Source organism: Condylura cristata, unplaced genomic scaffold, assembly GCF_000260355.1.
Source record: "Condylura cristata isolate star-nosed mole 26May11 unplaced genomic scaffold, ConCri1.0 scaffold00008, whole genome shotgun sequence".
NCBI lineage: Eukaryota > Metazoa > Chordata > Mammalia > Eulipotyphla > Talpidae > Condylura > Condylura cristata.
In genome coordinates this window covers 56,569,437-56,593,670 of record NW_004567109.1, presented here as the reverse complement: position 1 = coordinate 56,593,670, position 24,234 = coordinate 56,569,437, and the positions used below count along the sequence as shown (strand labels likewise).

The window sequence follows — 24,234 nt, the reverse complement described above, 5'->3', positions numbered from 1 at the left end:
ACTATGCTGTTAATTACTTCATTCCATTTTTACTAACGCCTGGGCCCTTGAACAATTAACTTAACCTCTCTGAGATGTTTCTTTTCCCTTTTTAATCAACCTGTTATCTATGCAGAGTAAGAAAATAGAAGGGATAAATTACTGAAAGTTTATTTTAAATTTCAAAATTTTTTCATAAGCTGAGATATAAAATTTAAATCACAAACATAAAGTTGAATATAGGCACTTTAAACACTGACAAAACCCAGCTACAATTAAATTATTTTTAAACCAAATAGATACTTTTATAACATAGTGAAAATTCAGCATAAAAAAGTATACAGATAAAATATAGTAATTCAGATTTCAGTGTTCTCTGTTCAATAGAAGGTTCTCAAGGTGTATGTTAATACTGCTTAAAAATTCATCACAATGTTACAAACAGACTGATGGTAATTCAGTTAGTAGTTTTTTCACACTGATTCAAGGATGTTCCATGAAGGGTCCTCTTAAGGAATTCTAGATAGAATCACAACCAAATTTTGACTCTTGGTAAAAGAAGTATAAAAATTCTCGTTCCTGGCACAATAAGCAGAATGAAATAACCTGTAAGTTAGTGTACTTCAGATACAGACAGTAAGCTTCAAAATAGCCTTTTGAGCAAGTGGTATCTTACTCTCATTAAAGGAAAAGTCTTTACTGCTGAGGACACTGGGTCTCTGGAGTTGATTTGGAAGATACATATAGAATAGGGTGTGATTTCTTACAAGTATTCTTTTCCAATTTGCTTGCAGTTTCCTTCCCTTCTTTAACTTCTGTTTGAAGCCTTGATTCAGCAGCTAACCTATAGGCATTAAAGCATCCACTCTAAATTCAAATGTGGTTAAGTAAAATTACAGAAGCAACAATCCCCTAGTATAATGGGTCCCTAACGAGATATAATTTTCTTTTATGTATACAAGGAAAATAATTGTAGTTAGCCACTCACTACTACCAAGAAACTAAGTGACTGTCTCTATAAAAAAAATCTTTTATATATCAGTACTTAATTTTTAACATTTAAAGAAATATATTTAAATTGATAAAACATTAACACCAAAGCCTAAATTAAAATATAATGGGATGCCTATTATAAACACACCTGAAAAAAATATTAAAATGCTGGCATACTATTTTAATATCAAGATACAAAATGCAAATTCATGATAAACTATGGTATGTATGAATATTTGTCTGTCTCATTAACAAAACCTGAATTTTGACTAGCAAAATAATAATTTAAGAATAAGCAGTGGAGAGATGATTTTTAATGGACTATGAAGATATGTTATAGATCATAAATTTGTAAAGCATGTAATAGTGTGGTACCAAAAACCCGTATTTAATATTGTTACAATATTTTCATAGGATTGTGTATCTAAGTTAGTCATGCAGACTATTAAGTATCTTAAGTTAGCAGATGGACTCACACATACACAAAAACAAATGTTTTGGGGCATTTTATTTAACTGTCAAGACAAAAAAATTCCAATGTGCTACTTAATTTATGTCAAACTAGTAGCTATATACATTTGCTTAAGTAATTTCTTCAAGCAAAAAAAGCAGAAAAAGAAATGAAGATAACACAGATGGCAAGGTTTGTACTACCCAATTATGGAAAGCCAATTCCAGAAATACACAATGGCCAAGCACAATATAAGCTCACATATATACAAATAACCTATTGAATTTACTCAGAACTCTACAACTATGCACACTCACTTGTGATTCCAATCACTTACAGTTCTTTTTCCTTGAGAATATCATTTTATATTATGCTATTTGTAGGCTATAACTTTATTAATAAAAATTCAAGAACAAAGTAATAATCATTCCTTTTAAATTATTTAATAATAGCAGCTAACACAGTTGAAGCACTTTCACTGTTGAGTACTACTTTAGTGGCACTAAAGACTTAAAAAATCACATAAGGCCCTCCCTGGTGTGCAGCTGGTTAAAACACAGCACTAAGAAACTTAAGCCACTTCTGCATGAGTTCGATTCCTGCCTGCCCTGGAGGTGACCACATGTGCGGCAGACCTCCGCTGGCCTGCCCGCTGCTCCCCTCAGCAGTGTACTTCGTGATCTGCCTGTTCTGCTCCCCGCTCTGTCTCTGGTAAATCCTCTCACCCTCTGCATCTCTGGCCTGTACCCCAGTTCTATATGAATAAATAAAAAATAAATCTTGAAAAAAAAAAATCAGATAAAACATACAAAGTCCTTTCACCAAAGTTGGGCTACATCTTACTCAGTTCAAATGTATAGGAAGGCCTCCCTGGTGACCTACAGGTAAAGTCTCAGTGCACTGCTATGATCTGAGCTTGATTCCTGGCCAGGGAGCAATCCCACAGATGGCACAGCAAACCTCTCCTGTCTGGCCCGCTGCTCCCCTAAAGCATTGTATTTTAGTAAATTATGACTGTCTTCCCTACTCTTTCTCTGGTGAATCCCCTCACCTCAAACCCCCTGGCCTATACCCCAGTTCTTCTATGAAATAAATAAATCTAAAGAAAAAAAAAATTCAAGTATACACTCGAGTAAAATACCTTATTTTGTCCCCTCTAAGGTGCCCTAGCACCACCTTTCTTTTTTTCCAACTTGAGGTAACAATGGTTTACAACACTGGATATAAGAAATATAGGATCTTAAATACCTCCTTTCATTAGAGATATTTTAAGCAATTTTCACATCAGTTTTATTTTTCAATGTATATATTTATTTTAAATGCATTTATCTCTTCATAGTCTACAGTCATTTTTAATCTTTTTTATTTTTTTATAGTCCAAGTTCCTACTTCACCGTTTTACTTACCCTAGTCAGATCCTGCTGTACAGCTGCAGAACCTGTGCTTTCAGTCACTATTACCTACCTTTTCCTTCCACTTCCTTGCTCTTACCTTTTGATCATTATTCACTTCTTTAAAGGTTCATCAATTCCTACAGTTATGCATGTCTAACACTTCCTCTTTTAACTCACCAATGCAATATGCAAAATTAGAGGATTTGAGGTTTTAGTGCAAGATATTAAAATAAGTATCAAAACCCATCCACCAAAGCTTAGGATAAACAATTTCAAAAGGCATTAAGTATTTCACGTAAGTTTTCTATGACACAAAAGTCTTAAGACTACTGGTCAACCCTCTTAGAAGATAAGTTAATTTTTCTTTTAAGTTCTCCTGAGCCAGAAAAAAAAATCCTAAAAACAAAAACCAGCATCTTTAATCAAATCAAAACATTGAAAGATGCACTAGACCTGTGATATTTCTGTTTCAAGAAACAGAAGAGTGTAACTTAAAAATCATTTGATTCAGGAATCCATTACCCTTGCAGTCATTTCAGTTTTTCTTAAAGTTTTATAAAAGTCAAACATAGGTAGATGAAATTGAGGAATTATATTGCAAGCAATACTAAGGAAATAGACAAAGAAACAAATAGCACAATTCATGCAGTGATAGAAAAGAGATGCAGAGGTCTGCTCACTGCCTTGAAGAAAAGAAAACACTGACCTGGGAGAGTTAGACGTGTTTCCACTTCTTTCACTTAAGGTTTCAGAGTCAGCTGGAACTCCTATAAGTTTCACACATTTCTTTTCCTTTACTGGTTGTGTATCCATAGGCAGGTTTTTGTGAGGAGAGAAATTAACTTGTGATGTGTTTACAGGAGCTGTCTTTTCTAATTGCGAGTTATTTTCTAAATTGCTCAGACAGGACTTTGCCTCCTCCTTCTGAGGTGGTATTCTATAATCATCTTCCCCAATGGCACTATTGGCAAATTCATCCTTAGGGGTAGTTATATCCACAGGCAGTACCTCACGCCTCTTTTTGAGCACAGGCACTTCAATTTTCTCTAAAAATGAAAACCATTAAAAATATATCCAGTCAATCAATTAAAACAAAGACACAAATAGTTATATTTTTTCTTTTTTCCTATCTTTCCTATCTTTTAAAACCTACTCATCTCCATAGCGAAATGTATTATTTGTAGTCCTTTCCTTTTCAATAATTTCATTAACTATATCTTTTAAAGATTGGTTATAAATTTTTCTTTATGAACTCAATGTATTTGGTTTTAGGAATGAAAACACTTAAAATGTTATTTTGGTATTCTAGTAAAAGTTAATAGGGAGGTTCATAAGATTTCAGCATGGAAATGAAAAGTGATACAGCACCTAAAGGTTAGGAAATCCAGGTACAAACCCTAGTACTAGAATTTTTCAGCTTAGCAATTTGAGAAATTCTGGACTTCTATGAGCTTTATTTTTTTACCTTCAAACTGGAGACTAACATCACCTATACTTCATTTAGTAATGCATGTGGGAAGGAAAAAAAAAGATAAAATTCTCTGGATATAGTCCATTTGTCCCACCACAAAATATAGTCAAAATTTAAGGATTTCTATCATGAAATATCTCACCAGTTCATACCACAGTATGTCTCACTACAGACTAATGTGATAGTATTCCATCTCAATTGACTAACACACCATTCTATCCCTATGCATGCACTATCCATAAACATTGTCGTTAATGTATTGCTCTAATATCTTTTCACTATCCCCACACCAATGTGCCTTTCATTTCCAAAATCAAAATGTTAGTGAACTGTACATGATCAGATGTGCAGCGCTATTCCTGCTCTACTCTGTTTTTAAGAAGTTTCCTCTTTGTAGTGCACTACTACTTTGAAACTCACATGATTTGGATTCACTACACCCTGTCCTGTCTCTTTGCTGTATTCAGTTCTGCAGACCTTTGAAATTTATAATGGAGAGGTTATTCAAATCAGCGAAAAGAACAAAAGAGATGTCTTTTTAAATTATAAAAATCCCTCTTACTACTGACATCCTCCCCACTACTGAGAATCTATCTAGTTTTTGGGACAATAATAAAGCTTCAGTCTTATGCATGTGAACATCACAGGACATGAACTGGCTGAAAATTTATAACTCAAAACATGTAAATCAACACTTCTTTTGATTTAAGAACCATATTTTTAGATCTTGTTACTTTTAGCTTTTTATTTTTAAACTTAGATACAATAAAATTGATGCTTTCTAGTGCATAAAATACAGAACCTACAGGGTTAGACTATTTTCTACTTCATTGAATAGACTTGCTAGTCATCTTCTATTATCTGTCAAATTTATCTTTCTTCCTAATATGATCCCCAGGATTTAACTGGAAACCTGGCACCTGAAACCGAAAACTGAATTTTCCAGTTTTTCTTGTAGGCAAGTATGGCCTCGTGACCAAATTCAGTTCAAGTTGATGTATGATGATTAACAATGCAAAGGGAGTCTGGACCTGACACTGTGACCAGTCCTGGAATGCCTTCTCCAGATTTTCACCAAGGAAAGGAATAAATATCTATCTTGTTTAAGTTTCCCTTTTATTAGGCTTCAACATTAAATGCCTCAATAAAATTGAGCTCTTTGGTATCACATTAATGCTTTGGTATTGAATAAGATGCTACAATTCTTGGAAAAATCACCAACATCAAGATGCTATACAGATATCCAAAAGGAAGAAAACCGATTAAATTTATATACACCCAGTATGCAATTCTTTGAATTTTTCTGTACATTTTGTAACAATAAATTTGTTTTATTTATTATAGATACATAGTCACAGACTACTTTATAACAAGAGTTGCATGGCTGTAGGAAGAAGAAAAGTTAATATGATTTTTCAGTTTCCTATGATTTTAAAGATAAAATATATGAGACACTGATACCTTCAGGTTCATACTTCAGTTTTAATTCATCTAGTTTAGCTCTCAGTTTCATATTTTCACTTTGGGAAATCTGGAGGCATCTTTCATTTGCAAAAAGTTTTCGTTCAATATCCAGAGCCCGTTGGCTCTCAAATAGCGCTCTCATTCTTTGTATGGACAATTCACCATTAATGTTTTCATTTTCTTTGCTACATTAATAAAAACAGAAAACCAATGAATATAAAGGAGTGTATAAATAAGTGTAATTCATATAGCTGATCTCAATTTAAATATATTTCCTTGGGTTTTAGTAACAAAGAGACAATAAGCAATTAAAATAAATTTTAACAACCACGTTCACATAAAAAATAAAGTCATGCATTTTTAATAGAAATAAAAATAAACATGTATGCATGTGTAAATTCCTGAATTTTAAATTGATTTTTATCCTAAAAAAATTTATGTAGTAGCTATTTATTATTAAGCAAGTCCAGAGTCACCATCTTTCTATCATCCAGTCCAGATACTTACTTTAAGTTGTCAAGCTTTATCTGAAGTAAATCTGTATAGTAGCTGTTATCTTCTACAACACCAGAGTTGGATGAAGGTCGGGATTCCATACTTTCATATAAACTCTAAAAGAAAACAAATGCTACTACTTAAAATAACAAATTACTTGATGTTTATTTAAAACTTGATAATACATACTGAGTATTTATAATACGTAGATAGTGAGCTTAACATTGTCTACTTATTTACCTTTTAAAATAGGTGTAAGAGTGAGAATCCTCCGGTCCTCCCTGGTGGCACAACGGGTTAAAATACAGCACTGCAAGTGAGCCACAGCCCCTTCAGTGCAAGTTCAATCCCCAGCCCAGGAGGTGAGCCACATGTTGCATGGGGCAGACTTCTCCTGACCCACCCACTGCTCCCCTTAGCAATGTACTTTGCGGATATTCCTGTTCTGCTCCCCACTCTGTCTCTGGTGAGTCCTCTTACCACCCCTGAACCTCTGGCCTGTATCCCAGTTCTATATGCATAAACAAATAAATCTTTAAAAATAAAATTAAATTAACAGAAGAGAATTCTCTTGCAAATAAGGAAACTAACTTAACCACAGTCAAATCAACTAAGAAGAGAATGTGAATTCAGCTCTGTCTTCAAAGCATATATTCCTAACCTAAATTGTAACCTTTATTTTCCTTTCCTGCAATTCTACTTCTAGGTATTGACACAAAGAAAACAACAATATTACTTGAAAAGATATGTGCACCCCCATGTTCACCACAATATTATTCAGAAATGGAAGCAACCTAAGTGTCCACTAATAGATGAATAAATTGCAGTATATATATAGATATACACATAGATACATAGAAAAACATACACACACAATGGAAAACCAACCATAAAAAAAGAAATTTTGCCTTTTGGAACACATGGATAGATGCTAAGGGCATAGCACTAAGTCAGACAAGATAAATACCATAATTTCTAATATGTGGAATCTTAAAGAGACAACAACCTCACTGATGCAGAGTAAAAACTGATTGTTCCAGCTAAGGCTTTGTGGGGTTAGTGAAGGTGATCAAAAGAAATGCCAAGTACTTCCTCAAAGTTAAAAAATTAATTTCTAATTTCATATTAAGATGTGGGTTATTTAAAAATAAAAAAGATTTGCAAGACTGATTACCTTTTTACTTTCTCTCTTTCATAGAGTTTATATTTCCAGAGGGGAAACTGTATAAAGTAGACCAGCACCAGTAAGAAAAAATCCAGAAAGAATACAGACATAGGTATACAGGATATTAAGTCATTTCTAGAGATCAAAGAATCTTGAGAATTGAAATACTACCTCTGAGAGCCCTAAGTTAAGCTCTGGGTGTTCCTTTTTTCTTTTTTTAAAGAAAGAATTAATTTGGCAACATGGCATTTTTTTTAACCCACAAAATTACTTTTTCTCTAGTCCTTCTTGTGTTATGACTATGAAACATTGAGGGGAAAAAGAACTTCGTGAAATTAAAAGTATTAAGATATTCAACCCAAAATGTGGCTGTGGCTTTCAGAGATGTTAAACATACCTTAAACTTCTCCAAATTTCTAATTTCCCCTAAGAGATGTTTAATTTCACCATTCTTCTGCTCCAACATGGCCAGCAACCGTTCTTGTTGCTCCATTTCAGTTTGGGACCCTTTCAATTGTAGCAATGTGGCAATTTGTAACTAGGGAAAAAAAAGAAAAATAACCATCCAGTACCCATAAGTTGAGTGAGAAAGACTCTGATAAGCACATTTTCAGTAAAGTTCATATTTTATAATCTATTTCTTGAACTCGTTTTATAAACTAACCAGCAACATTCCCAGTCTAAAATCTACTAATTTGAGAACATTTACATAAACAAATATAGTTACTTAAGTACTTATGATGATTAGTTATGAGTGATATTGGAAGTCTATAGCAATTATTTTACTTCTATGAAACCTAAAATTGAACTGCATGGGTACAGTCTGAAAACACATCACATAACTGATAAACAAACCTGCCCAAATGTTGTACTCTACTCATGTGCCCTCCATAAAGAGACTGGTGGGGTCGCTCAAAAATTTCAACTTCACTAGTAATAGTGGGGGAACATTATTAAGCCATTCATGTTCACAGACTTAAGGTTCACAAATAACAAGAACAGTAAAGGTAAAAGGTAATCTAGAATATCAAGACAGTCTTTAAAAAACATTTATTTTTTAAGAGCAACAACTGAATTACCTAATTATGACTCCACCTATATCTATATAGCAATCAAAGGGAAACTAACTAGCATTGTAAAACTAGCATTCCTTTCTGCCTTCAGAAGTTTCAGAAGTTCTAAAAGGTGTCAATTATGTAAATACAGTTTTAAGTAAAGCAAGCAATTAGATTAGGTTGCAGGTATGATTACAAAAATAATGGGAGACTTAACTTTTTTTTTTAATAAAAGATTCATTTATTTGTACATACAGAACTGGAGTACAGGCCAGAGGTGCAGGAGCGGTGAGAGGATTCACCAGAGACAGAGTGGGGAGCAGAACAGGCAGATCAATGAAGTACATTGCTGAGGGGAGCAGCAAGTGGATGAGGAGAGGTCTGCCATGCCATGTGGATCACCTCCGGGGCAGGTAAGAATCCAACTCATGCGGAAGTGGCTTTAGCTTTTTGGTGCGGTGCTTTAACCTGCTGCACCACCAGGGAGGGCCCCTTTTTAACATTTTTAGGTATTTATTTGTGCCTGTTCCATCTAGAGGCTAGACACATTTAGCCTAAGGAAATTCAGAATGCCACTGCTTCAAAATGCAGTTTGGGCTATCAGGGAAACATGGGAAAATTAATAATAATAGTTCCACAAAAGTAGAAAGAAAACAAATAGCAAATTTATGTTCCCAGACTGAAAAGCACAGTCAACCCAGCAGCAAAGTTCCTAGAAATACTTAGAAATAAAAGCCATCGCTACTTTTTCTTACTTGCCAAGCACCCATATAAGTTAGTTATCACTATGCTTTTATTTAACTCTAGTACAACTTTACAAGTCATGTCCTATCATCTCCACTTTAAAATAAGGTGACTGATACACTGAACAGTTAAAATATTTGTCCCGGCCCTCCCTGGTGGCGCAGCGGGTTAAAGCACAGCACCGAGAATCTGAAGCCACTTCCGCATGAGTTCGATTCCCGCCTGCTGCCTGCCCCGGAGGAGACCACATGGCGAGCCAGACCTCTCCTGACCCGCCCACTGCTTCCCTCAGCAGTGTACTTCGTCGATCTGCCTGTTCTGCTCCCCACTCTGTCTCTGGTGAAGCCTCTCACCGCCCCTGAGCCTCTGGCCTGTACCCCAGTTCTGTATGCACAAATAAATAAATAAATCTTTAAAAAAAAAAAAAAGCCTTTTAAAAAAAAAAATAAAAAAAAATTAAAAAAAAAAAAAATTAAAAAAAAAAAAAATATATTTGTCCCAAGTCAAAGAAAACTAGAAAATGACAGAACTAGGAATGAATTTCAAGTTCATCTGACTTCAAATTTTAATCACTGACCTTTTCTAGATATTTGATAAATCTCATCCTAAATAAAAGAAGGAATATCTTCAATGTTTAGTTACCACCATGGAAGAATTGGGCACAATAGACCAGGGATGAAGGTTCTTCAAGGTAATGTACAATTTTTCTAATTCCCATGTTTTTCTATTACTGCCTATTGGACTAAAATTTAATTAAATATAAAAGGGCCAATATGTTTGATTTAAGGAACTTCAAGAAAAGGGGATACTGAATAATCCAAATACACTCTATAATAAGCCTTCAGGGGGAACTGAAGAATGGGGAGTTATTTTTGGTTGAAATAGGAACCTTAAGGCTGTGTTCAAAAAGATACTAGCAAACAGGAAGAAATGAAAAGAAATGAATAGATTATAAACTTCCTCAGTAAAGCTGCTGAGTAATTATTAAAAAATTAGATGAGTCAATGGATGCTAAATATATTACTACTAAATCTTTATTCCAGGATTGATTTTTTAAATTATCTTTTGCCCAATTCAAATGCATTGCTATCTTTTTGTAAAATAATGAGGTTCTAGAAATAATTATGCAAGTAACTATTTGCATAGGAAATATTGTTGATATTTATAATGTAATATTGCTAGGAAATAGATGATAAACCTTTGTTGATATAAGTGAATACCTTCATTCTTTGCATCTGCTCTCTATTAAATGCATTTTGTTTCTTTAGTGACTGATACTTGACTTTCATACTGATAAACTGACGTTCCATTGCAGCCCTTCGATCTTCGACCTAGAAAATATTAACAAGTTTAATTATTCTGTGTTATATGAAATGTCAGTTTAATCAATGGACTATTTGTAAGTACCTCTGCAAACAAAGAGTTGCCTTTACTGTTGGGGTCCAAGGCTTGCTGGAGAGCTTGATCTAATTGCACCTGAAGATCCTGATTTGTTATACGAGCTTTCTAAATTCAAAAAAAACCAGCTTAGCTGATAGAGATTAGATAAACAAGAAAATAATTTACTATAAATTGAAAAAGATGGTGTTATAGTAATCATAATACCTCTAAGGCATTATAGTAAGAAACTGCTTCCTTCTCTCGCTCCTCTTTTTCTTCTTTAAGGCGGTCTACTTGGCGCATTAAATTTGTACTAAGAAGTTCCAGTTGTTCTTGTCTGTACTGCAGTTCATTGACTTCTTCTTTGAGGGTGGTCTATTCAAAGGGAATTGAGAAAGCGGAAACACTCTAAAATAATCCTACAGTCAGTAGCTTCCCAGAGTTTAAGCAGTAGCTCACACCCAAAACTAAAACTAGAGAATGAGTCAAAGATTGTAAGGAATAAAATAAAAACACTTTTCAGCAGAAAACCAAATAAAACGCTCTGGAGATTGTTTTTCTTTTCTACAAATTTAAGACTTTTTGAATTAAATTTATCATGCAATAAGAAAAAATCCATATGCATATCAATTTTCACAGGACCAACATTTTCTATGGGGCTCTAATTAATACCAGCTAGGATCAGAGAACATATCTCTAAATTTTTCCAGAGTTTTCATTCTACTAAACGCAGTATACCTTATATAATCAAGTAATCTAAATAAAGCTTTATTATATACAAAGCAATCCACCTAAAATTCTCCATAAATCATTTTAATTAACATTTTTAATTAGGCCAAAAGATATTTCAGTCTTGAAACTAGGTCTTAAGGATTATTACAAAAACATGGTGAAAAAAAGAAAACAGCAGAGTGCATGCCATAAAAATTACCTTTACATTCTCCATTTCGGTAAGCTCAATTTGAAGAGCCAACACCTCAGAAGACATACTCTCGTGTACACGTTCAGACATCATCCGCATTTCTTCTGATTTACTAGAAAGGAGTTCCTTTTGATGATCTACTTTGTGCCTCAGCTGCTTTTCACTTAGCCTAGCTTCATCTAATTCTGCCTTCAGTTTTTCTATCTAAAAGGAAAGGAAGGGAAAAAGTACATAATCATATATATCAAAGGTTACTGAAGGAATCTGCAGGGTAACTACTTTGGAAAATGGTCAAGTTAAACAAACTACTTAACTGTGCTTTCTGAAGTGTCACGTAGTTTCAAATCTTGAAAAACTAAAAATAACTTTCAGCAAAAAGATGAAGCTGTATGCTCAGGTCTAGGTTTACCCTGCCCCAGTTTTAGTCCTATGTAAAGCTGGTAAATGATTGTACCTACAACCACTAGGCTATTGTAAGGACCTTAACACTGAGATTGAATATGTAAAATATTCAGTACCAAGGTGTGTTCAATGAAGTTTGTTACCAATAAAAAACCTTTTACTCGATGTTCCGTGTTATGAATATCATCTGCATTTTCTTCAATAGGATCTGAGTGTTACAAAGCATCCTGATAAATGCTTTCTATTTAAAAAGTAAGAACCACTTAGTTTGCTTACCCTTCTCTATTTTCAGCTGAACAATCTATGTTGAAACACATCCAACTTTCTGAAAAACATCACTCATTAACCCATTTTTTACTACATAGTAATTCTACCAGGATTTCCTATGTGGCCAAGGCTAGACAACTTTTAAAAAAGAACAAAATTAGCAAATGTTGACAAGGCAGTGGTAAAAAACCAAACTCTCATCCACTGCTGGAAGGGATACAAGCTGACACAAGTCCTTTGGAAAACAGCATGGAAGTTTCTCGAGAAAGTAAGAATGGAAATTCTTTGTTAGATGCAGCAATACCATACTATTAGATAATTGTTCAAATAGTGTGAAAAATTTAATGTGAAAAGTTATAGCTACACCTACCTACCTAGCAGCACTGTTTATAATTGTAAAAATATGGAACCAATCCAAGTACCCTTCAATAGAGGAATGACTAGAAAAATGATGGAGCATATATTAAATGGAATACTACACAGCTGTGAAGAAAGATGAAACTGGTATTTGGTACAAAATGAATGGACTCTGAAGTGACTACGTGAAATCAGTTCTAGTAAAAGATAAATTTTGGGTGGTTTCACTCATCTACATAATATAAATATCTAACAAAAATTACACACAAACAATAGAAAAAACAAAAGTCTGAACTTGGCAAAAAGATAATGTCTACCAGAGGGAATGAGGAAAAGGGAGAAAGGTTAGAGGAAGGTAGGGGGAATGAGCAGAGTTTGGTGGAGGGGGGAAAAAGTCAAATCATAAAATTAAAAGCTCTTAAGACACTTGTTGAAGGGAAGCCTAAATGACCAATTCATAGATTTCATTTTCATATAATTCACCAATAATACATCACATGAAAATGCTGTTCTTTTTCAAAAGATAAATAAGTAGTTTTATTTCAACTTAAAAGAGAATGGACAATCCTTGAACACTGAACAGAAACTATCAATACCATATATGAACACATTATAAATTTTGTATTTATACTCGAAATGGGGACAAAACATGTCCTTATATTAAGTAAAGTGACTTTACAAGTGTTACAGGCTTAATTCAAATGTTGGCTGAAAATCTAATTTTGGTCAATATGTTTGACCTGTTTAATATTGGTTTTCTCTTACGTTTTGTGGAGATAATAATGCTACCTTCTTTTATGGAGTCGTTGTAACAGTTAGGACATATGTATTAGTTTATCTTCAATAAACTAATTACAAAGTATCAATTCCAATGTACATTAATTTACAAGAAACTATTGTTTTCTTGCCATATGAGAAAGCACACTTCTAGGTACAGTGAAAGTGAGGGGGACTACTGTATCTGAGAGACTATAAGCATCAAAAACAAGGTTATGAAACTAAAGCTCTAACAAATATTCAGTCACTAAAATTAAGTAATTTAATTTAACTAGCAGAATGTTATTTACACAACATTATACAAGTTCCTTTGGCCAACTCTTGTTTCTTAAGTGTTCCCACTCCCAACATTAAGATGATAGAGGCCTTGATCTCAGCTAATCTGCACAGATGTTTCTAAGAAAATCTTTGTCACTTAAAATTTACAGATGTTTGCACAAGCTAGAGTCATTTTGTTTTCCTGAAATACATGAATATCCAAACCTTATTTTTTAGTTCATTCACTTCCTGTCCATGGCTTCTGCTCAGTTGTTCTTCTAATTTCTCAAGGTGCATTTTTTGTTGTTGTTTAATAGCTTCACATTCAGAACTTAAACTTTCTAACATTCGATTTTTGAGTTCCACTTCCTTCTGAAGGCTATATTTTTCTTGTTCATAATTCTGGAAACAGATTCAATTATAACTCAGTTACATAAAATGACTGAAAGCCATCACATATAGGTAGTTCTCACCTTTTTCTTTTTTAACCCTGTCTCACATATTTGCTGCTAAGTTAACACATACTAAATCTGGAATAACTTTGTATTCCAGTCTTAAATAAAAAGTGGATTAAGTATAAAAAGCAATACTAGGCTAACCTTACTTTTAGATGTTATCTGAGAGATGCTCTCAAAATGACTACTTGAATGAATACAGTTGTAAGACGATACAGAACTTCTGAATATTAATAGGGAAGTTAAAGATAAAAAGTACATCATTTCAAAAATTTCACCAAGCTTTAAAAGAATACAAAGAGAAGCTTAATTACTCAGTAAGAACATATTTGATAATTTATTTCCCAAAATGATTCTATATGGCATGGTTTGAATTTTACTATTAAAAGTACTTATAATAAAAACCAGACATTTTGTGGGGGTGGAGTGGGGGATGGCACCAAAAACATTGGGGGAATGCACTGGACTCTGGTGATGGCACATGGGTGATTTGGTGATGAGAAGCCCAAAGGGATTGCAAATGAGATGGAAAAATGCACAAAATGATGTAAAAATAAACTAAAATATACATACATACACACACACACACACACACACATAAAGTACTTATAATTGTCACTTTGCCTTTAAAAGGAAGTGACATTGAGTTCTGGGTTAAGGATAGTACTATATGAGAAGAAAAGGGTTAACATTAATTATTTTTATCTATTATATTTAAAGTTTGAGATCCAAGTTTAAATTGTAATGAGCTTTAACTAAATAAAATTATTGTTTCAATAAATATTGCCATACATTATGGATAAAGCAGTGAAAATAACAAAATTTGCCCTTTCATGGAGCATCAATAATCTAAAGATAATTAGCAATGCAAAGAATTGAGTGAATAACTACACTCAGGGAAAGCCTATGTCGAAAAGATATTTAACAGAAAACTGAAGGTTGAAGGTTCAATACATGATAGTGAGAAATGAGCAACTAAGGAGGTCAACCACTAATGTCAAGGCTAAAAAAGGGTAAGCCTTTTGAGATGAGATCAGGAGAGGTCAGGTCTTACAGGTATCTGCAAACCCAAGTAAGTAACTTACATTCTGTGGTAAATATAACTGGAAGCCACTACATATTTTTGCTGATAGACGACATGATTTTTTGTACATTCTTCAATGACCACTTGCCTATTGTATGAAGAATGGGTGTTATGAATGACAATAAGGAAAGCAAGCTAACAAAGGACTCTAGGGAGAAGATGATGGTGGTCTGAAACAGTGACAACAGCATAGATAGTAGTTTTGTAGGTCAACTTCTTAGAGCTTACTTATGGATTAAATATGAGAAAATAAGGATCAGAAAGATAGTGTACAAAATTCTTAAGATTTTTAGCTCAAATAACTGGATGAGTATTATTATACTAAGTAAGCAAAAGAAAATTTCAAGTGACTATTAGGTTAGCAAGCAGCAAATCAACTGTTTATGTTAAGCTTGAGATGTCCCTAAGTGGGCAGTTGAATATCCAAGTCTAGACTTTGGAGAACTAGAAGGACTGGAGTTGTATCTTGGGGCATTTAAGTATTACCTAAAGCTATGATATAAGTGAGGTCAACTAGGAAATGTGCAGACAACAAAATCTAAAATCCAGTACATAGTAAAGAGAGCAAATGGAACTTAATTTTCAAATTCAAATATAATGGGTTAGAAAATAACATTAGGAATTTATTTAGTTCATCCCTCTTATGTGGTAGGGGGTGGGTAGAAATCAGATCTAGTATCTTCAGAAAAGGATAAAATAATAATAATTGCTAAACAACACAAACTGTCAATATTTAAGCCCACCATTTGTGAACAGAGTCAAGAATACTACCTCGGTCATGTTCATCATTTCATTACGACATTTGTCCAACTGATTCTGCAATTCATTTTGGCTCTCCAAAAGTTGTAAACCATACTGTGCAGCTTTTAGTCGCTCTTCTTCAACCTCTTTTAGCTTGCATCGGAGATCTGCAATATCTGCCTCCATTTTCTTTTTTCAGCCTGCTAGAAACAGGTACTTAATAAATAAAAAGTATTTGTTTATCAAAAAATTCCACACAATACCAATAATAAAAGAAATATATGTATGCATACATAGTTCTTACTGGAAATAGTATTCAGTACATAGGTAAACATATATTTACAAGCATACATATTCAATATGACACTGTAAAAAAGGTGTTAATGTTTTTCTTCCTGACTTGTAAATGGTCAAACTTATGTTCTTGTTCTAAGAGCAAGGTCTGACAAATGGGTTATGTGGACAAAAAGGACAAATTTACATTTAATTTTGCTTCTAGGAAATTCAGTATCAGGAAATTATTCAGTTCTGTGTTAAGTATCCCTGAATGCTAAAGTAGGACAGGTTTCACAGTTAATTACTTTAGTGGTAATTAAATTAAAAATACAATGAAAGAAATAAAGAAACTTTATAGTTAAATGATAGCAATTTAAAGTAGAAAAGGCAACTTTGATTAAGATTAACAAAGTAAGGCAAGAACAAATAAGTCCACGATTTCTCTATTATCATAATGGTGTTAACTTCTTAAAACACCATTGTCTCCAGTCAATGCATTCATTCATTCGATCTACATTTCCTGAATGTCTTATGCACTAGACTCCTTTCTTGGCACCTTGGGTAGGTTATAGAGAGCAAACGGACACCAAAAAAGTTCTTCTTTCATGAAACTTACTTTCTAGTGGGCGAAGATAAAAACTAATTAATAGTATAGTACATTAAAAAGTGAAATGGGGGCCCTCCTGGTGGCACACTGGGTTAGAGCACAGCACTAAGAAGCTAAAGGCACATGAGCAGGAGTTCGATCCCCACCCCAGAGGTGACCCGCCTGCTGTTCCCCTCAGCAGTGTACTTCATCGATCTGCCTGTTTTGTCCCCCTCTCTGTCTCTGGTGAATCCTCTCACCACCCCTGCACCTCTGGCCTGTTGGCCTGTCTGTACCCCAGTTCTGTATGTACAAATAAACAAATCTTTAAAACAAAACGTGAAATGGAAAAAAAAAAAAAAACAACAGGAGAAGGGAACCTGGAAGAGCTAGGAATGGTGAGGCAGGATGAAATTTAAAATAAGTTACAGGGGAAAAGAGCGCTCAGGTGACTGAGCAAAAACCTTGCAGAGGATGACAGAACTGGCCATATACCTATTTTTGAACAGAAACTGTAAATAGAAGGGAAGCAATAAGATGGGAAGGAAGTCCAAAGACTTCCTTTGGACAAGGTCAGATTTCAGTCAGAGTAGATAATAAGGGGAAAAGGCAGGTAATAGGAAGAGTAGGCAGATCAGGTCATTTTAAGAATTTATAGTAGATACTGGGTACATTTAAAAGGAACATTTTGGCTATTAGGTGGATAATTTGGAGCAAGGAGCAAGCTAGAAGGTGAGTTTATAGCTTAGATTAGGGTGACTGCACAGAAGGTAGTAAGGGATTTTATAAGTCTGTATTTTTTAAATAAAGTCAACATGGTTTTCTGACAAATGAAATGTGAGATGTGTGAAAACAAAGTGAAAAACGCCTCAATGTCTTCTGGCTTGACTAGAATAGATTTGGTATCAACTGGGATATTAAAACCTGGGCGTAAAGAGTACTTAGAAAGGGGCTTAAATTTTGGACATGAAAGATAGCAAGTAAGCAATTGGCTATGTGCATAGGTGGGTCTAAGCTGGATATACAAATGTGGCTGTAATTGGGATAAATGTTTGAAACTTGATTATCACCAGCAAATAAATAAAACTAAAGAGGAGTGGATCACGACTGAGTACCATTAATAGGAAAGATAGCAAAGGAAAAAGCACCTATCAAAATATACTCAGGCAGGAAAAGTGAGAGAGGAGGAAAACCAAGAGCAAGTACTACCCTGGAAATCAATAAGCCAGTATATTAAAGAGGAGGGAGTGACCAAATTCTTCTGCTAAGTCAATTAAAGTGAGAACTGAGAAACAGCCATTTACTTGAATTCAGTTGCTGGTGAACCTAAAAGACAGGGATTAGATTAGAATGGGTTGAGGAGAGAACAGTACACAAACAGGTGACAGCAAGTATGGTTTCTGGCAAAGGAGAACAGATAAATGGAGCTACACATTCACTGCGAGTGTTTTTTTTTTTTTTAACAAAAAATGTGAATGTCATGGGATAGACCTAAGATGAAAAACTGATGATATGGTGGACAATGGAGAAATGTTGAAGTGATGAATAAAAAGGATGCTTTCTAAAGAGCTGGGGCTAATTTTAGACAGGAAAATATTTCATGCAGAGTAAGGGAAAACAAAGTATATGGATACAGATAATGTAAACAAGGAAACAAGAATAATGGAACCCTGCATTAAGTGTGTCCTTGTAACTGTTTCAACTTGTCAGTGAATTAGGAAGCAAGGTCTTTAAGAGTGAGGATGAAGGGGATTGAGTTTTAAAAATGTATACTATCTGGGCCCTCCCTGGTGGCAAAGCACTGCACTAAGAAGCTTAAGCCACTTCGCATGAGTTCGATCCTGCCTGCCCAGAGGAGAGCCACATGGCAGTGCAGACCTCTCCTGACCCGCCCACTGCACCCCTCAGCAGTGTACTTCCTTGATCTGCCTGTTATGCTCCCCACTCTGTCCCTGGTGAATCCTCTCACCCTCTGCATCTCTGGCCTGTACCCCAGTTCTGTATAAATAAATAAATCTTTAAAAAAAAATGTATACTATCCACTGCTGAAAGTTAGCTACTGTAAAATGAACTTTTCAAAGCCTGTACATGAAAAGGCAGGTCAGTCAACTGTTGCACTGTTAATAACAAAAAATACTTGCTGAGGATTTACCACTAGCCAGGAAGACTGCTTCCAGGGACTACATCAAATGTATTAGGCTGAGCCTAAGTGCTACCGTCATTAATATTTACCAAAGGAAAACTGAAGCCAGCCAACACATCCTAACCAGCCATGTCCAATGAAGTTTAAACGAGCTCTCATCCACTCAAAAAAACCCCCTATTATGTGTCAAGTACTATCCTATTGCCAAGGATACAACGATCACCCCCAAATTAGACAATATCCCTGTTTTCTATTCTTACGGCTTACTAATAGAAAGGCATTACATCAAAATGAGCTGCAAAATTACAAATGTGATAAATTGCAAAAGGGAAAGATGCCTCCTGAAACTGTAAAATGGGGGTGCTGTCCTTTCTCGTTGGTAGGAGAGGGGCAGTTTAGAGGAAAATATAGTTAAGGAAGATTTCCCTGAGAAAATGACTTTTCAGCAAAGGTCTAACGGAAAATAACAAATCTGTCAACCTGCAAAAAGAGATGGCCAGGGCTGAATACAACTGCAGCTAACATGTGCCCAATATTGTGTGGAGGTGCCTTGCATATACCACACCTTATCTTAATCCTCTGAACACCTCTGAACATAGAAGGTATTACCCCATTTTACACATTTACAAGTGGAGCACAGAAAGGTTACCTAACTTGGCCAGTGTCATCAGATAGTAAGTGATGAAGCTTGAGACAAGAGCAGAGCTCTAGAAATCAGGTTGGCTTACTTAGTTCTTACCCTACCGCTACTACTCAGTGGCTACAATGAATTTGGACAACTTATTTAATACTTTGCGCTGTCATTTATGAAACAAAAAGAGTAACAGCTACTCAACAGGGTTTTGGCTATCAAATCCTGTAATGGAAGTAAAACAATCGGTAGAAATTGACACCTGCTGTCCTTGAGGCAGCACTGCTCCCTAGAAATAAAGGGCGAGACACATCAGTGAGTTACTTTTTTAGGAGGCACTCTTCTAAAAAATAAATACAGATAAGATCCATTTTAATACTATTTTAATGATTCCAATGCTTCGCACCTATTGTTTCAATATGCAATCATGACAAAAATGATTAGCGAGTTATTGCTTTTTGAAGTTGTCTCCAAAATTCAGCGTGTAGTTTCCAAACAAGGAATCTCAACTCGGACTGTCCCGTGTGACAAGTGGCTCCAGCACAGGCCGGTGCAGACCTAGTAAGTTAACCCTCTGGGGCCCAGGCCTCCCACACTCATGCGACCCCCCCCCCGGGGGGGGGTGGTTAGCGAAGCGACCCCCGCTGCAGACTGAGGCCCGCTCCGAACCTGCCTAATCAGAAGCTGTTCTGAGTAAAGGGCCTGCCCGACAGCCAGGCCCCGGGTTCCCTCAGCCCTGCTCTCCTCCCAGACGCCCCATTCGCCGCTCCCCACCGCGCCTCTCCAAGGGCACCTCCCTGTAGACCCCTGCTCGTACCCTTCTCCTCACCCCCTCGCTCCTCCGCGGCAGCTGACCACCGGTGAGGCGAGTTCAGGGTGCCCAGGTTCGTGACCCCAAGTCCACCTCACTACTGAGGAATCTGCCCATTTACTCAGCTCTCGGGTAAGCGCCAGGGCTTTTTGAATGCAGTTCCCGCGATAACCAGCAGTTCTCACGAGACGCCCCGCCCAGCCGCGAGTCTGGAAGCTACGGGGCGGGACTTCCAGTTGCGCGGCTCGCTCCCGCTGCAGCCACTGCGCAGGTGCAAGGAGAGCGCCGTGGCTGGGCGCAGGCGCATGACTTCCCGCCTCAGTTTGACTCCTCGGCGCTTTAGTGGCGGTTTCCTCATTTAGTTGCCTCGTTTTATTTGTTTTTGTTTGTTTTGCTTTTACGAGAGTGCCTTCTGGAGAGACGGTGTCACTAGAAGGTTAGGCGGTGGGGAATTCAGAGGGGTGCCGGCCTCACGCACCCCACCCGCGAATTGGCCAGTGCGCGCGCCCAGGACCCCGCCCTGTGGTCCTTTCTGGCCCTTTAATCGCAATCGGTGAGAGTGCCAAAACGCATAGTAGCATGCGTGACAATTGTAAGACAATGAAAATTATTACAAAGGCGTTAACATTTGAATTTTTGTTACGAGCCAGTACAATGCAGAATTTTACACGGTTTAATCTCACTAAGCTCAGAAATAGCCTACTTTACACTCTTAACAGGAAAACAAAGTCCAAAGAAAAAATCTGGCAAGTGATAGAACAAGAATTTAGACTGACGCTGCTACAGCTGGAACCCAAGTGCTAGTAGATGGACATGTTTTATGAACTCGATGCCTATTCAATACTCAAAACTGAAATGATCATACACTAATAGCCAGCATTTACTGAACATTTCCGAGTTCTGTCCATTCCTGCGTAGATCATGATGTACTTTTGAGTCATTTTTTCTTTCCCACTTGAGGATTTGCCTTAGAGCTTCTCTCTTTCATCATTGGTTCTTTTCTTCCCTGTTGAATCCTCCCTATGAGCAAAGAATGACCTCCATTTCAAAATATACTTACCTTCTTGACTTTAGTCAGCTACTGTCCATTTGTTTTACTAAATAACAAAATTTCCAAAGGAAAAAAAAATTGAGACTTAGTATCTTCTTTTTCTTCCCTTTTACACTTAAGGTTTTGGTTCCCACCAGAGCAATGAAATGGCTGTTGGCCACATACTAGTGTGTTTTATTTTGCAAAATTCATTAATAGTTCTCACTTCACATTTGACAGCAGCTAAGCTCACAAGTGAATCGCTGTTTAAGTCATAGGAATTTTTTTTTTTTTTGGTGGGGCGGGGAGTGTGTTCAGGGTCCTTGGGTTCACTCTGGGAAAGGTTTCACCAGAGCTCCCCTTTCAGTGGCAGGCAGCAAGTTCCCCTGGCAAGTTTCTCCATAAGACAGATACTCAGTTATATTTCAAGAGCAGGTTTATTAGGGAAAAGTACAGGTGTACTGGATATTTGCATAGGCACAATCCAGCAAGAGGAGCTGCCGCAAAGGGACAGGTTTGCTGAGAGAGGCCTTCATGGTTTCAGGTGGGCGGCCTTAGGAGAGCGGCCTCCACTGAGGAAGGTCAGTACAGAGAAGAAGTCCTGGCAGGGTACAGGTCACAGGTAGACAGGATGCTGCTGGCCTGCAGAGGGAGAAAGTAGGTGGAAAGAAACATCTGCATAGGCACAGGTGGGCAGAGGACAGCTGCCCTGAGCCAGTGCAGTAACTGCCCTGATCTAGTCCTTTTCCCTTTCGGAGGGGCTCACTCTGTGGAGTGGCCTGTTTGCTGCTAATTTTGGATAACTATGTGGAATCTCACAAGGGGCCCAATCTCTGTATCTTTACCCTCAGGTCTGTACCTTGGATATTCCCTCAGGAGTCTGATACAGGGAGCTCTATGACGGGGTTAATGGTCATCTTAGTTCCTTCTGCCCTCACCTCCTTACATAAATCTATTCTTTTCCTCCATTATTCAGATGCCACACCTGACTTCTTTCCTTTTCTCAAGTTTTCTTTGCCTACTTGTTTTTGACCGAGCTAGACCAGGTTATAAAGGATTGATCCTGGGCCCTCCCTGGTGGCGCAGTGGGTTAAAGTGCAGCACTGCAAGCCACCACAGCTGTTTTAGTGCCAGTTTGATCTCCAGCCCAAAGGTGATCCACATGGCATGGCAGACCTCTCCTGATCAGTGCAGGTTATTTATTTGTGCATGGAACTGGGATGTGTGTTGGGGCGGGGGGCAGGGGGGAGAGAGCTCACCAGAGACAGAGTGGGAAGCAGAACAGGCAGAGCTACTGAAATACACTGCTGAGGGGAGCAGTGCGAGAGACAAGAGAAGTCTGTAGCACCATATGTAGGTCAGCAGACTGGTGGGGGATGGAACTCTGCCTGTAGAGGTGATAGCACTGAGACTTAACCCCTAGGCCACAAGGGGTTTTTTTCAGTCACTTAAAAAAATTCCTCAGCCCAGGAGCCAGGAAAATACTGGTCTGGTCCATGCCAATCATGACTATCTGAAATTAGTCAATCTTAATTTTGTCTGAACTTCATTCTTCTCCTTTATTACGTGAGGTGATAGACCTAATTATTATTAATGCTGTCTCCAAACCTAACTCTTAAAATTACAGAATATTAGCTAGTTACATCTACTGGGTATAATGGAAGAAGTCCAGAGATGTGATAATTCTCATTCCTCTCCAGAAAATGCTCACTGTACAATAGGGGATAAAAAGCCAAATATGAAGAACTGTGGGATTGTGAATGAATTCTGTAAGTAGGGGATAAAAAGCCAATATGAAGAACTGTGGGATTGTGAATGAATTCTGTATGTAGGGTATATACCCTGCACTAAAGGAGTTGTGGTATGGTAGAGGTCTATTTCATCTGGGTATTTTCCTTAAGGTTTCATAGTGCAGGTGGCATTTGAAGAGCACAGAAGTAAGGAGGAGTTGGTTCCAGGAAAGGGAACAGCATTAGCATAGAAACACCATATCAGAATTAGGTCATCCATTAGGTACTCTCTGGACAGGGTGCTGCCACTGGAAACTAGGTGTCACAAATGAAAGCAGTGCTCTCTGATGCCTGCTTGTTTGGATAACTTAAGATTTACAGTTCCAGATGGCAGATTCACACACCCAAGACAGGTGCACATGCCTTGTGCTAAATGTCAGGGTCAGATGGGCAAAAGGCATATGTATCTGTTTTTTTTAGCTTACATAATAAAAAATGGGATTTTATAGTAGAGAATGCACACTAATCATAAGGGCATTTAAGTGTTGGGAAAAACAGAAAAATTTACTTCCCCTATACAATTTCTAATTTGGCATGTGGCTAAATTTAAGCCAATGAAATATGAGGAATCCTGAAAAAATGGGTTTTGTTAATCCCTTCTGTACTGAAATGTTACAGCCTAGAGCTGCCTGCTGCCATCTTGGGTGTGTGAAGCTTAAGTCTTCTGGAAATGGAGTCAAAAGCAAAGCTGATAAATAGAAAGGAGAAATAGTTTGGCCGACATCAGTCAAACTCTCATAAAGCTGGAGATGTTCCTGAACTTTTTAGTTTTCACTCAAATCGCATCAGTTAAGAGTTTTCTTGTAACATCAAGAGTTTTAACCAATACACTCAATAATAATTAATGTCTTAAGTTTGAGTGGATTAATTAAACTATCAAATTCCCGATCTATGTTTAGGGTTTTATGAGGCTAAAAATAAAAGTTGCTTACTTAGTGGTATTTCCTCTGATAAAAACATGTAGCTGAACTGAAAGGAAGTTTTATCCTATGGGAAGGTGCCTGCTATTAAGTGTGGAATCTAAACAGCCCTTTCTTGGCACCATCTCACATTATTATGACTCACATATGAAGTTTATTTCTCCAGGTGATTTTAGCACTTAAATCAGAGTCA

General features: G+C 36.6%; 1 protein-coding gene across 1 annotated transcript; it reads right to left on the bottom strand.

Moving 5' to 3' along the window:
- Nucleotides 1–275: 275 nt before the first annotated feature.
- Nucleotides 276–20,422, bottom strand: SPDL1 (spindle apparatus coiled-coil protein 1). The gene is made up of 12 exons (XM_004679198.2): nt 20,308–20,422; nt 15,885–16,054; nt 13,800–13,976; nt 11,523–11,717; nt 10,817–10,966; nt 10,619–10,717; nt 10,432–10,542; nt 7,810–7,950; nt 6,260–6,363; nt 5,750–5,937; nt 3,524–3,863; nt 276–823 (listed from the first exon to the last, which is right to left on the bottom strand). Exons 2-12 carry the CDS (start codon nt 16,038–16,040, stop codon nt 676–678), a joined length of 1,809 nt encoding a protein of 602 aa, XP_004679255.1. The 5' UTR covers nt 16,041–16,054; nt 20,308–20,422; the 3' UTR covers nt 276–675.
- Nucleotides 20,423–24,234: the final 3,812 nt, after the last annotated feature.